General features: G+C 40.9%; 1 protein-coding gene across 5 annotated transcripts in view; it reads right to left on the reverse strand.

Moving 5' to 3' along the window:
- Positions 1 to 15,861, reverse strand: part of LOC134349620 (spermatogenesis-associated protein 13-like) — a 252,000-nt gene that overhangs the window by 75,924 nt on the left and 160,215 nt on the right. For all 5 annotated transcript variants that reach the window (XM_063054213.1, XM_063054215.1, XM_063054214.1 and 2 more), the window contains 2 exons: positions 6,133 to 6,474; positions 2,621 to 2,765 (listed from right to left, as the gene is read on the reverse strand). In XM_063054213.1, the coding sequence (XP_062910283.1) occupies positions 2,621 to 2,765; positions 6,133 to 6,474 (487 nt within the window). The remainder of the gene's footprint in view (positions 1 to 2,620; positions 2,766 to 6,132; positions 6,475 to 15,861) is intronic.

Here is a 15,861-nt window from a genome sequence, read left to right on the forward strand (position 1 = left end):
GACTAACAGGCCTATAGTTTCCTTCTTTCTGTCTCTCTGCCTTCTTGAAGAGTGAAGTGACTTTTGCAATTTTCCAGTCTTCTGGAACCATTCCAGAATCTAGTGATTCTTGAAAGATCATTACTAATGCCTCCACAATCTCTTCAACCACTTCATTCAGAACCCTGGGGTGTACACCATCTGTTCCAGGTGACTTATCTACCTTCACACTTTTAAGTTTTCCAAGAACCTTCTGTCGAGTTATGTTAATATCACACACTTCATGCCCCCGGTACCTGGAACTTCCACCATATTGCTGCTGTCTTCCACAGTGAAGACAGAAGCAAAATACTTATTTAATTCATCCACCATTACTATCTCTCCAGTATTGTTTTCCAGCAGTCCGATATCCACTTTCGCCTCTTTTATACTTCATGTATCTGAACAAACTTTTGGTATCCTCTTTAATACTATTGGCTACCTTACTATTGTATTCCATCTTTACCTTCTTAATGATGTTTTTAGTTGCCTTCTGTTAGTTTTTAAAAGCTTCCCAATCCTCTAACTTCCCAATCATTTTTGCTCTATTAAATGCCGTCTCTTTGGCTTTTATGATGGCCTTGACTTCTATTGTTAACCACAGTTGTGTCATTTTTCTTTTAGAATACTACTTCTTGTTTGGGATGTATATATTCTGTTCCTTCCAGATTGCTTCCAGAAATTCCAGCCATTGCTGCTCTGCCATCATCCCCGCCAGTATTCTTTTCCAATCAACTCTGGCCAACTCCTCCCTCATGCCTCTGCAATTTCCTTTACTCCACTGTAATACTGATACATCTTACTTTAGCTTCTCTTTCTCAAACTTCAGGGTGAATTCAATCTTATGATCACTTGCCCCTAAGGGTTCTTTTACCTAAAGCACTCTAATCAGTTCTGGTTCATTGCATAACACCCAATGCAGAATAGCTGATCCCCTCATGGGCTCAACCACAAGCTAAAAAACAATCTCATAGGCACTCTAGAAATTCCGGCTCCTGTAATCCAGCACTAACCTGATTTTCCCAATCTATTGCATATTGAAATCCCCCAGGACTATTGTAATATTGGCTTTTTGGCATGGATTTCCTATTTCCCATTGTAATTTGTAGACCACATCCTGACTACTGTTTGGGGGGCTGTATACAACTCCCATCAGGATCTTTTTGCCCTTGCAATTCCTTAGCTCTATCCGGAATGATTATAGTCATAGTCATACTTTATTGATCCCTGGGGAAATTGGTTTTTGTTACAGTTGCACCATAAATAATAAATAGTAATAGAACCATAAATAGTTAAATAGTAATATGTAAATTATGCCAGTAAATTATGACAATATGTCCAGGACCAGCCTATCGGCACAGGGTGTCTGACCCTCCAAGGGAGGAGTTGTAAAGTTTGATGGCCACAGGCAGGAATGACTTCCTATGACGCTCTGTGCTGCATCTCGGTGGAATGAGTCTGGCTGAATGTACTCCTGTGCCCACCCAGTACATTATGTAGTGGATGGGAGACATTGACCAAGATGGCATGCAACTTAGACAGCATCCTCTTTTCAGACACCACCGTCAGAGTGTCCAGTTCCATCCCCACCACATCACTGGCCTTACGAATGAGTTTGTTGATTCTGTTGGTGTCTGCTACCCTCAGCCTGCTGCCCCAGCACACAACAGCAAACATGAGAGCACTGGCCACCACAGACTCGTACAACATACTCAGCATCGTCCGGCAGATGTTAAATGACCTCAGTCTCCTCAGGAAATAGAGATGGCTCTGACTCTTCTTGTAGACAGCCTCAGTGTTCTTTGACCAGTCCAGTTTATTGTCAATTCGTATCCCCAGGTATCTGTAATCCTCCACCATGTCCACACAGACCCCTGGATGGAAACAGGGGTCACCGGTACCTTAGCTCTCCTCAGGTCTACCACCAGCTCCTTAGTCTCTTTCACATTAAGCTGCAGATAATTCTGCTCACACCATGTGACAAAGTTTCCTACCGTAGCCCTGTACTCAGCCTCATCTCCCTTGCTGATGCATCCAACTATGGCAGAGTCATCCGAAAACTCCTGAAGATGACAAGACTCTGTGCAGTAGTTGAAGTCCGAGGTGTAAATGGTGATGAGAAAGGGAGACAAGACAGTCCCCTGTGGAGCCCCAGTGCTGCTGATCACTCTGTTGGACACACAGTGTTGCAAGCACACGTACTGTGGTCTGTGATTCAACACCTTCCGACCCTATGTCACTTCTTTATAATGATTCAATTTCATTTTTCACCAACAGAGCCAATCTGCAATTGTGCTACAAGTTCATCTACCTTATTCTGTATTCTGCATGTATTCAAATGTAACATCTTCAGTCCTGTATTCACCTTTTTCAATTTGGTCCATCTTTTATGTTGGAACGCATCCTGTTGACTGCAATTTTGCTCTGACAACAGCCTTCACCACACGCTGTCTGTTGTTAAACCAGCTACCTCATCTTCAGCACTATCCTACGCCTTTCCTATGATACTTCTTGCATCTATGATAGTACAAAGTATGCTTTATTGAAGATGTCTACAGTCAGGATTACAATATGTTTGATGATTTAGAAAACAATTACTTACTATACGATGTCCTCTTTTGTCTCCTGCATCCAACTCGATCCAAGCCAATGGGTGTACTATGGGAAAAGGTTAATGGTCGAATTCTGGCAGACACTGCTTTGTATGGTGGTACTTGATGTGAAGGAATGGGTGGTCGAACAACTGACTGAAAATAGAAAATGTGAGCAAAATGTTTGATTAGAAAATATATTATCCATTAGAAATTAAAAACTTCATCAAATAAGTTGAATATTTGAGCTATTCGTTATACATGCAGATACAAATTCTACTGAACTCCCAATTTAACCAAATCAATATTCAAATTGTTTTAAATTCGAATGTTTCAAGTTCATGATTTCTTTTTCATTTCACATTTACCGTGTTTTTCACCTTAATTTTCCAAATGTAAGAGAGTTTAGCTCAAAGACAAAAGGAGATGGATGGCTTTTCAGGTCTGGTGTAAACACAACAACTTGAGTCTCAACATGGACAAGATTAAAGATACGATTATGGATTTCATGAAGGTGCAGGCTGCCTACGCCCAACTGAACATCAATGTCTTCACCTTGGAGAGAGTCAGGAACACCAAGTTTCTTGGCATGCACATTACTGATGACCAACAGCACCTCCACTTCCAGAGGCAAGCGAGGTTCCCCACCTACCCCACCATTCTCACTATATTCTCTCTCGAGAGAGAGTACCATCGAGAGTGTCCTGACCAACTGCATCACCATCTGGTATGGGGATTGCAATGCATCAGCTCCCATGACCCTACAACAGATAGTGACGACTGCTGAAAACATCACCAGGGTCTCTTTCCCCCACTCCATTCAGGAACGTATACCAGTAGTATTGCATACTTGGTGCCTCCAGCATTGTCAAAGGACCCTCCCATCCTTCCCACAATCCCTTTGATCATCTGACATCAGGCAGAAGGTAGCCCAGCATAAGAACCAGAATTGTCAACCTGGGCAACAGCTTCTCAGCTCCTTCCCCAGGCCGTTAGTCTTCATTAAACCCTAGTGCCACCCAGTACACATGTCCACCTTGTCTGAATACCCTGCTTCATCCTCCCCTCCCCAACTCACAGACATATTCTCATTCTGCGCTGGTGATATTTCATCTTTCATTGCTGCTGTGTCATGTATTTATACTACAGCTTCTTTCACTACTGTCTAATATAAACATGTACCTTATACTTTATGTCAACCAGTCGATCTTCAGGCCATTGTACTCAGTGACCTGTGCTAATGTTATTTTGTGACTGTGTGAACTGTGTTTTGCACCTTGGCCCCAGAGGAACAATGGTTCATTTAGCTGTACACATGTGTATGGCTGAATGACAATTGAACTTGAAATGACAGCATTAATCAGAGTAGTGGCAGAAGGGCAAGGTTTAAGTGATAAATCTCTATAGTCAGGGGCACTAACAGGTGTTTCTGTGGCCATGAGCAAGAATCCAAGATGCTGTACTGGTGCCTGGGTCAAGATTTTGATTGAGGGCAGTTAATTCTGAAAGAGAGTCAGGGGGGCGGGGGGTGGCCAGGGGTAAGCATCCAGCAGGCTGAAAGGAAGAACAGGCAGGGACAGGTTAATAAACAAGGTGGGTTGATAGGTTGAAGTGTATTTATTTCAGTACGTTGTATTGCAGAATTACCAGGAATGGGTTCATACTACCGGATATTCTAAGGAGAAATGGGCCTGGCCAGGGATTGTAGTTTCTACTTTTGCTATTCGCCATTTTCTTTGACTCATCAATCAGGAATAGTTTTCACTTTCTAACAAAGGATTCAGAAGTCACCTGTAGCATCTAAACTTTTGCTCACAGAAGTCCAGCTAACTCAGCAAAAAAAAACCTTCCGACCTAAAATACTTTGAATCACACTGCACCAAAAACTGATTAAATCAAAAATTCTCCCTTTTCCATTCATTGCATTTTTTTTGCCTTTGAGTGCTGATTCATGGTGATAATGTCCATAGTACTCTAGTCCCACTCCCACAATATTTGCAAGCCGAGACACCTTAAGCCTCTCACACAAGTCTGAACTCCACATATTTGCACCTTCAAGCTGTGATGATAACACTGTGCACTGATTCGATAAGAGTAACCTGCTTGACCTTTATTATCTTTGTTCTATGGCAAGGCTGGCAATTCAGTTAGCCATCCTAATAGTTTGTCCTTTAAGTTAAAAAAAACATTATTTTTGTTTCTTAACTTTTCTATCCTGATATTTAATTTTGTACTCCCCATCACCATTTAATTCCCTGTTACACTTGTTGTGGACCAAAGTTTTCTATTAAGATTTAATAGCCTGACAAATTTCTAAACAACTTACTGTAACAGGAGTTACACAGGCAAAGTAGTTCCAAAATTCAATTGCTTACAGAGGTTTGCCTGATCACAATTAAGACTTCCATCCTCCTCCCACCTCCACCAATGGAATCAGAATTCATAGGAACTTTCATTGAATATGTACCTCAAGGTTACATGGAAAGGAAGGGGGTGGGAGTGGGGGAAGCAGGAGTATAGATTAAATTGGATTGTTCTTTTCATGACAGACTCAATCATTCTATAATAGTTAAGACAAAGGAACTAACTTTAACAATTAGGGTGGATGGGAGAATGCAAGACAGTCTTGATTCACCTGGATTTTAAAAAAGGATTAAATAGTAATTTTTAGCAAAAGGTGGAGGGGCAGAAAGCATGGGAACATACCTACTTGCAAATTACCCTGCCCTCTCCCAACAAAGTTATATACCATATAGACCTGGAAATATGTTATTATTTATTTTTATTGGGTGGGTCCAACTCCTGGAATTCATACCCAACAATTGGAAAGGTGCAAGAAGACCTTTTTGAAAGGAGATAGGGATGGACACGAGATGTCGACCTTGCCAGTAGTACCTGCAATAAAAGGTGTTCATAACAATTTATTTTCCAGAACAATCAAAGGAAAAAATTCTGAACTTTCTCTTTGGCAACACTGAAGATGTTGGTCTTCACAAGTTCTCACCAACTCAAATTCTCAAAGAACATTGCTGCTTCTGCTGTAATCCCACTGAAAACATCTTACTGTGTGACAAATCAAAACAGAAAATTTTACGGATTCTTCTGGATGATTGTAAGCAACAAATAAAATTTCACTTAATTTCAACTTTAAAACATGGGAAATAGATCAACTATCCTTTCATAAGTCAAAGCATTGCATGAAATAAATAGCTTTTATAATCACAATTTTAATTCACTTTTACCAGATTCGTGAATTTGCGATACAGTCACCAAAATTAATTAAAGACAAGAGAAAAGAAATTCATCTCAAAGAGATAAACATACTCTGGCAGATATTATTGCCTTTCACTTTTTTTTTGGCAAAAAGCATTTTAAAAAATCAGTGTTTGAATTTGTATAATAAAAAGGAACAAGTCTACTTCCCATATATGAATTTCATCAAGAACAGAAGAGAAATTTTCAAAGATAAGAGTAAAGTGGGAAAGTCTTTTGTATAGTAGAAGCAGCAAGAGCATCATCTTACTTGTACTGTAAAAAGGTCCATTTCCTCAGACTTATTATTTCCGTAGATATTAAACCCGTCAATTACAGAGATGGGTCTTCTTTTTTCATTTCGATGTTGCTGAATACTGGTATATTTTTGTGCCTGGGAGTCAACACAAGGTGTCTCAGTGCTACCTTCACAATCTCCAAACTCCATTTTTTGAGGCTGAATAGGAAGACCATTCTCTGGGATAGAAAAGTTAATGCTTGCAAACTGGCCACAGTCTGAAAGCGGCCGTTGTCGCAGCCTGCCTTTCCCACAGTTCCATCGTCTTTGAGCAATTCTCTGTGTGTTTGTCTTTTCATCTTCCAGGGAAGAGACCTTTCAAATGTGAACACAGAGCATCATGTTTACTAACACTACTGCTTAACTTCAAAATTGATTTCTTCTGTACAAAAGTCTCAATGTCAACTCCTAATGTATGGCACAGTAGACATTCACACTAACTTGACAGATCTAAGAAATATCCAATACAGTCTCCACCGTACTTAGTCTTAATCTTCTCAGATATGCATATTTTGCTGAATTATGCTTTCTTCTAAAATCAAGTAATTGAAGAACACTGAGAAAACAGGGGTAGGCAAATCAGAATTATCCAAGCTAATTACATACACACACACACACACACACACATATAAATTAACAGGAATATGCTTAATGCTATTTGGGTTATGGATGGCAAAGGGAAATTTATTAAAAATATGCACCCATCTTTGCATGACAATGAATGTTAAAGCATAAATGTTTTACTACACAAAATAAAAAAATCATAGCATTCTATTTCTTTGACTGGGTGCCAGAAACACCCACAAACTGTTTAGATTTTTTTAATACTGGGATACTGCTGATTTACTAGAACAGATTTCCAAAAAGGCAAATCATCAAAGTTTGGGTTTTGAGACAGTATGACAGAAGATGCAATAATTGATTGATCACTTCGGCATAGCATTCTCTAGAAGATGAATCCGTTATTACACTGATCTTAACAGAGCATTTGCGACAACAGCTGAGTTGAAAGCAAAATAATTACAGAAATCATCCAACTTGCTGAGGGAAAGTAGAAAATAGACAGTAAGATCTTCTTTATTGGCTGGTCATAGGAATTCTATTTCAGTAGTAAATCTTCAAAGAATAGAAGCATTAACTTAAAAAAAAGGAAGGAATTTAATATCCACAAAGACAATTATAAAATACATTGTGAACTTTGTCGATAATATTTTGACTAGATGGAAAATACCACGGTGCGCTTAGCAAAGCACCCCAAATGTGAACAGAAAATATTAAAAATGATTCCAATATTGTAAAATTAAGAATGCAGTAGAAATTTAAATCTTTTTCTTGCGCTTTTTTTTCTCATAATGCTTCTCTTGAATGGCTCGATGTTCTCATCTGGTTATTTTGAAATTAATTATCACTTAATTACTCATGTGTAGTATTACTATTAAATTTGTCTATGTACCTCCCTCTACCATCCTTTCAGGAAATGCATTCCAGAATCTATACTTCTCCTCATATATTCTCTAAGCCACTTTCTCTTCACCTTAAACTTATAACCTCAAGTTTTAAGTACCTCTGCTTTGGGGAAAAGTTTACAATAATCTATACTATCAATGCCTTTCAAGCTTTTGTATACTTCCATCTGGTACCCTCTCAGCCTCCTCCACTCCAAGGAAGACAAAACCCAGCCTCTGCAGGCTCTCCTCATAACTGAATCAGTTCATTTCACCAACATCTTGGTTAATCTTTTCTACACTCCCTCCTGTGCAATCACCTCCTTCCTTATTATAGTGTTCTATAACGTTGTATGAAAGCCTCACTGTTTTGATATTCTATGAGTTTAATGAAGGCAAGAACTCCATATGCTTTCCTCACCACCTTATTTGCCTGTGCTATAATTTTCAGGAATCCTCAAACTATTACACTAAGATCCCTTTGTTCCTCAATACCACCTCAGGACCTACCTTTCACTGTCAAAGTCCTCTGCTTGCTAGTCCTCTCAAAGTGCATCACCTTGCACTCATCAGAATTACATTCCACTGGTTCCTCTGCCTATTTTAACAACTGATTAATATCATCCTGTACTCTGATTATCCACTTCGTCTACAACAACACCAATCTTTCTGTCGCCTATAAACTTACTAATGATTCAAGTACAAATTGTTAATGGGTAAAGGTCTCTGCACTGACTACTGTGGCTTCAAATAAGCAAATAATGCTTCCCCCTATCACCTTCTGTGTTCTCTTACCAAGCCAAATTCGGATCTAATCTGCTGACCCGTTTTAGACCCCATGGATCCTAACCATTTGGATCTTGTGCAATGAGCAACTAATCACTGCAGATATAGTTCTTAAAAATGTGTACATTTAAAGAAAAGAACTACTACCACTACTACTCCAGAGCAACACATACAAAATGCTGGAGGAACTCGGGAGGTCAAACAGCGTCTATGAAAAGGAATAAACAGTCAACATTTTGGGGCGAGGCCATTTTCATCAGGACTGGAAAAGGAAGTGAAAAAGATGCCAGAGTAAAAAGGTGGAAGGAGGGGAAGTAGCACATGCTAGAAGGTGATTGGTGAAGCCTGGTGTTGGGAAAGGTAAAGGACTGGTGAAGGAGGAAACTGATAGGAGAGGAGAGTGGACCATGGGAAAAAGGGAAGGAGGAGGAACACCACGGGGAAGTGAAAGACACGGGAAAAGAAGTATGAGGCCAGATGGGGAAAGAGGCAAAGAAGAGCAAAGGGGGAGGGGAAAAGAAAGAAAAGGGGAGAAAATTGCCAGAAGGAGAAATCAAGGTTCATGCCATTAGGTTGGAGGCCACCTAGATGGAATATGAGGTGTTGCTCTTCCAGTGTGAGAGTGGCCTCAACATGGCAGAAGAGGAAGCCATGGATCGACATGTCAGAACAGGAATGAGTATTGGAAATATAATGGCTGACCACTGGGAAATTCCACCTTTGGCGGATGGTGCAGATTTTGGCAATTAGTGTTTTGTACTGACGATCTTTTCACTGGTTCTGATCAGATAATTGACCAAAAACATAAAAACTTTCTTTTCTCTTCACAACTGTGTGGGGGTGTACTTTACTTGCAGAAACAAAATCGCATTTTTGTCTGTAACAAAATGGAACCTGTATTGTACCAGAGTACTTTGCTTATAGTGTTCGTGTAACATTATGCCGATGGACGTCAAGTATATGGCAGACTGCAGAAAGAAAGATGTTACTGGAAGAATGCCAAGTACACTGATTTAGCAGGCATACAGAACGTACCCTGACCATGAACTGACAGACATTAGCTAACACTTGGTATACAGGAGGGATTATGCTGTCTGTTTCTCTCGAAGCTATCACCAGTTCTTGAGTGGTGATGGTCCTCCCTTGCCGCATGTAAAATAAACACAATCATGATTGATCCACTCGGATTTAACTGTTGTTTGCTATAAGACATAGTAAAAAGGTGCTTGCAGCTGTTTCTGTACCTGCTGCAAATTTCCAGCAGTTCCCATGAATTCAAAATTCCAGGACCGGCAATATTTGTATTTGCTTAGCTGTACCTGATGCATTGCCAAGGCCAGGTAGAAATCTGGTCAACTACAAGAACTACTAAACCAGTTTACGTTACAAACTTTAGGATCATTTCAAATCTCCAAAGGTCAAGCCATAGTGCATTAGGACTACCAACTCTCCTAAAATGGCCATGAGTTTCTACTTAATAGTGAGTCAGCTTGTTTGGCACTAAGGAAGAAATACTTCTATTGGTTGCTCATGCCTATACTCCTCTAAATAAAGCAGATATATACTCGTTGGACAGGCAATCCTTAATTGCTTTGTATATCTCTCCTCAACCAATTCAATCAGAAAAAAATGCCTGTGCAGCAAAGAAAAGATATAAACAATCAGCATTGTTGGAATGCCTTACAGAGATTCAAGTTTCAGTCACAGGAGTTCCCAACCTGGGGCCCATGGACCCCTTGCTTAATGGAATTAGGAAGGTTGGGAACCCCTGAGTTAGAGGATTTTAAAACATCATCTATAATTTCTTCAGCCCTTCAACTTTTCGACCACATTTTGACCATCCACTTTCCAGCTCTTAGCTCCATTCCTCCCCCTCCCCCTTTCAAACCTCTATCTCTTCTTTCAGTTAGTCCTAACGAAGGGTCTCAGCCTGAAACATCGACTGTACCTCTTCCTATAGATGCTGCCTGGCCTGCTGCGTTCCACCAGCATTTTGTGTGTGTGTGTGTGTGTGTGTGTGTTGCTTGAAATTCCAGCATCTGCAGATTTCCTCGTGTTTGCATCCTAATGCTTAATTTCATTTTCTATACCAATCATCTGTTGACAGCTTAATTTTCGACCTAGATATGACTTGCACTAATAAGATGCAATATGGCTTGGCCAGTTCTGTTTTGCAATACTGCAAGCTTAGATTGCAGTCAAAAACATATTTCCGCGGGGAAATCTTGTGTTTGATGGATGGGGCAACATCATTCAAGTTGCATTTATTAGGTCACTTGCCAGTGCAGTGATATTTCTAACCAGCTAAGAACACAGTAATCCTGTTTGCACTTGAAATACTGATACTCCCGAAGGACTTCAAAGATTGTGCTTTATATATCTGACTTTGTGCAGAGGAATCCACAGCTCAGAAACAAAGATCAGTGGTATTAACAATGGCTGTATTATTTCATTAAAAAACTGAAAAGCAATGAAAAAATCAATAGAGCAAACATTATGATAGTGCTAGTTCAAACATGGGACAACAGAAAGTGTGACGTGTGTTGAACTTTACTCTGTACAAGATTTATGCATATATTTATACAAGGCGTTAGAGGTTCTCGTATCATCCAAAGTTCAACAAACCTTCAGGAATATATCCAAGCAGTTGCATATCTGATCTGCAGTGGATTTTCAATTACCACTGATTGGGATCAAATAAAATCCCAATTGAGTGACAGGGTTCTGGTAAAGGATGGAGAAGAATACAAACAAAAAGAAATAAACAAAGGTATCTTTTCGCTGAAACACTGAAGGGTTACAGTACCTTGAGAAGGACAGTGGTTAGTAGAAATGGAGAGTACAACAAGGGACTAAATCCCAAAGGGAGCAATGCCTTCAGAATGCTGAAAGAGAGGGGAGAGGAAGACACATCTGGTGGTGGAATCTCATTGAAGATGGTGTAAATTACTAATGACGATTAACATACACAAAATGCTGGAGGAACACAGCAAGTCAGGCAGCATCTATGGAGGACAATAAGTAGCTGATACATCAGGCCAAGATCCTTTATCAGGACTGGAAAGGAAAGGGGCAGTAGTCCATGGAAGAAAGGGATAGAGGAAGGGAACCAGAGGGAGGTGATGGGGAGGTAAGAGGGTAAACAGAATGTGGAATGGGATAAAAAAAAGAGAAAGGATTGGGGAGAGGGGTGTAATTAGCGGAAGTCAGAGAATTCGACGTTGAAACCAGCAGTTTGGAGGGTACTCAGGTAGAATATGAAGTGTTGCTCCTCTAACCTGAATTTGGCCTCATCGTGGAAGTAGAGGAGGCCATGGAATGGGAATGGGAATTTGAAATGAAATGGTAGTTACTAGTGTTATTCCTGTGCCACTCAGTTAGACACTCCCACATGGGAGGAGTTCACATACTGTACAATCAGGGCTGTCAATAAAATTTAGTTGAGTATCCTGCATGCTGGCATTCTGGTGTGCACTGCACTATCCCTCAATAATGAACACAACATGGTGTCAGAAGTGGTTCATCAACAAAGAATTGATGCTGCAGACTAAGTGAGATCCCCAACAAGAAAGAATTTATAATAAGACTGTTCTTGTTCGCATAGCTATGAAAAATATCCAGAGACATATCAACTAATCTGCCTATGCTAGTTTGCGAACATGAGGCATGAGCTGAGAAGGGGTCAGGTTTGCTAGGCAATACCTTCAAGCTACACTCAAACAAGGATACGTTGTAATAATCTGTGGGCCACTAGCCTGAGTAAGTGCACAGGTGCACAGATGCAGCAGAGAAGTCACTCAAACTCTCAGGACAGGAAAAGAAGATTTTTGTAGTACAAATAAACAAAAGAAAAAATAAGCAAATGGGAAAATGGAGCAAATACCTGCAGTACCTACATCTACTTGCCTAATAAAGCCCCCTGAGACATTTGATTTCTCTAAACCAAGGGTCTTTGAGAAATGGCTCAGGCACTTTTGAGAGATTTAGGGTTGCAAGCAATCTCATTCAGGCTTCAGAAAAGCATCAAGTAAGCACACTGATAGACTGCATGGGTGACAAAGTAGATAACTTCATGTGCAGATTAGAATTGCCAGTCAGTCAGAAAAAGGCGTACAAAACAGTGCAGGGCAAATTCTAAGGATATTTCACAGGAAAGCAAAATGCAAAGTTCAACTCCAGAAAACAGGAGCCAGATGAAATGTAAATGACTTCATCACAGCATTGTATGGTCTGTCAGACAACTTTGCATATGGAAACCTGTGAGACGAGCTCATTAGAGACAGGACTATTGTTGAGCTACTGGACAACAAATTGTCAGAGAGACTTCAGCTGCAGGCAAATCTCAGACTAGAGATAGCTGTTACTATGGTTAGATAGAGAGAGAATGTTCATCAGCAACAGACAGAATTCAGGCATGAAAATGATGCTAGGATAAAGCTGGAAGCTGTACAAAGAGAAGGGTACAAACAAAGTGCAATCAGAAAGACTACAGAAAGAGGTGACAGTAGAGCTCAGCTCAGACAAGCAAAACTAAGAGCAGGGAAAGTGTCAACTGTAGGAAATGTGGCAAGTCTCCATTCCATGTCAAAGTTCTGTCCAGCAAAAGAAGTGAAATGCCACAAATGCAATAGAGTTGGCCATTATAAAAGCCAGTTACCACTCAAAAACAGCTCTTCAGGAGTCAAAGAAGACCATGATTTAGACAAAGAGAGAGCTTTCCTTGGGTCTCTAGATTCAAATAGACAAGGCTGGTGTACTACAGTTCAGTTGCAAAATGAAGCAGTGAAGTTCAAAATGGACACTGGGGCAGAGCCATCCCCGAATGTGTTCATAAAACTGGTTAAGAAAACAGGCATTATGCTCACAAGACTAGGGAAACATAAGCAAAATGTGAAAGGAATGTTTATTTCTTTCATCTGTAAAAATCAGGAACAGTTAAAGGAGGGCATCTATGTTGTTCAGAATCTCTTCTCACCTCTACTGGGCCAACACATCATCAAGAAGCTGAAGGTTGGATTCACTAATCAATGTTCAGTGGCAGGGGAAATACCCAGGGTTGTTCACAGACCGAGGGGTACCGAAAGGAGAATACCTTATCCAACTGAGCCCAGGAGTACTGACCTACTCTCTGATCACAATGAGGCCTGTACCAATCCCATTGATGAACAAAACCAAAGCTAATCATGAGAAAAGGGAGATGCCTGACATCATAACTAGAGGGAATGGACCAGCTGACTGGTGTGCAAGCACTGTTCCTGTTCCTAAGACAGATGGCACAGTGAAGATCTGTGTTAATCTAACCAAGCTGAATAATGCAGTGAGGTGGAGGAAGTATATTCTACCCTCTGTTGAGCATACATTGGTATGCTGGGTGGAGCAAAGTTCTTCACCAATCAAGATGCAAACTCAAGGTTCCTGCAGATCCATTTAACTCCTGAGTCACAGAAGCTCACAACCTTTATCATACTATGCTTCAAGAGACTCCGTTTTGGCAACATCAGCCTTTGAATTCTTTCAGATGAGGATGTACCAAATTTTGGAAGGATTGGAAGGAGTAGTCTGCAACATGGTCAATACCATCATCTCCGGAGGCTCAAGTGAGCAGCATGGCAAAAGAGTGGAAGCTGCCTTGGAGAAACTCAAACAGGCTGGAACCACCCTGAACAAAAAGAAATGCCAATTTGCAAAGTTGGAGGTGAAGTTCTTAGGTCACCAACTGTCCTCAGAAGTCTGAGTGCAACCAGATTCAGACAAACTGGCAGGAGTTCAGAACATGGAACAACCTACAAATGTATCAGAGATCAGCAGTTTCCTTGGCATGGTAAACCAGCAAGGAAAAGTAATTCCAGATTTGGCAGAGAAAACAAAGCCATTACGTGACCTCTGTCAGAGAAATGTTTGGACCTGGGACACATCACAGAGGTCATTCTCATCACTTAAAGCAGAGCTCATCTCCCCACCAACATTGGCCTTCTTTCATTTGAACAAAGTAGTCAAGTTCTCAGCAGATGCCTCTTCCTTCGGCCTAGGTGGAGTGCTCATGCAGAACTGCAGTGGTGTATGGAAACCGGTAGCATATACATCAACAGCGCTGATTCCTACTGAACAGTATTACACCCTAATCGAAAAAGGAGATGTTGGCTCTAATGTGGGCTTGTGAATGTTTCAGCTGCTACTTGATAGGTACTAAATTCCTACTCAAAAGAGTCCACCAGCCACTTGTCAGCCTCCTCAACTCAAAATACTTGGATGACTTACCTCCACATCTGCAAAGATTCAATATGATGCTTACGCAATACTGTTATGACATTGAACATGTCCGCAGCAACTCTTTCACAACACCAGATGCTCTGTTTAAGATGCCATCCAGAAGTTAGTAGATGGAAACTGACTCCGCCCTCATGGAAGATACCATCATACTTAGCTCAGGTATGTGAAAGCTTTCCTACATCACAGAGTAAACTGGATAATATTTGCGCTGAGCTGAAAAAAAACTAAATCTGCAGCAAGGTCATATAATCATGTGAGCATGAAAAGCCAGCTGTTCCAAAGGAAGCTCACAAACTCAGACCATACTGACTTGAAACAGACAAACACACCATTCTTGGTGAATCACTGCTAAAGGGCTCCAGACTCGTCATTCCCGCTTACACGCATGCCAAAATTATCAGTCAAATCCACCGAGGACATCAAGGCGTTGGAAAATGTTGCCTAACAGTAAGGCAATTTGTGTTGTGGCCTGGTCTCAGCACACATGTGGGAGATTATGTGAAGCAATGTAAAGCATGCAGAAAACTGCACAATAATCACGCTGAATCTCCCTGTCCCACAGAATTCCCAGACTTTCCATGGCAAATTGCAGGCACAAACATGTTTGAGTTGAAAACGAGACAAGTATCTTCTCACTGTGGATTACTACTCACGGGATGTTAAAGTGTCCAAGCTGTCCTCTACACCCTCAGCAGCAGTGATACAGCATCTGAAAGCTGTATCCACTCGACATGGAATACCAGAGACACTTGAGCCAAACAACTGTCCACAATTCAGCTGCTCAGAATTCAAAGCCTCTGCTAGGGATTTCAGTTCAAACACCAGTCAAGCAATCCATAGTACCCACAGGCAAATGGAGAAGTGGAAAGAACAGCGCAGATTATTAAGAGTTTCCTACTGAAGGCAAAAGACCCCTCCAAAGCACCACTAACTTATTGCTCCACATCTCTCGTGAATGTCTACAGTCCAGGGTTACCAATGGGCCGGAGACTGAGAACAAGCCTGCCCGTTCTTCCTTTCCTTCTCCAACCTCACTTACTGACTGAGACAAAGTGAGAAGTTTTGAGATAACACAGCATGAGAAAACAAATAGCATGCATGATCTCAGACTCACTGTCACTGCCTGTGAGTGGTAAAGCTGTTTTGCTTTCAGACCAATTCACCAAAGGAACAATGCTCCGGCAGCATGCGCCATGATTGT

The sequence above is a fragment of the Mobula hypostoma genome, chromosome 7 (genome assembly GCF_963921235.1).
Source record: "Mobula hypostoma chromosome 7, sMobHyp1.1, whole genome shotgun sequence".
NCBI classification, from domain to species: domain Eukaryota; kingdom Metazoa; phylum Chordata; class Chondrichthyes; order Myliobatiformes; family Myliobatidae; genus Mobula; species Mobula hypostoma.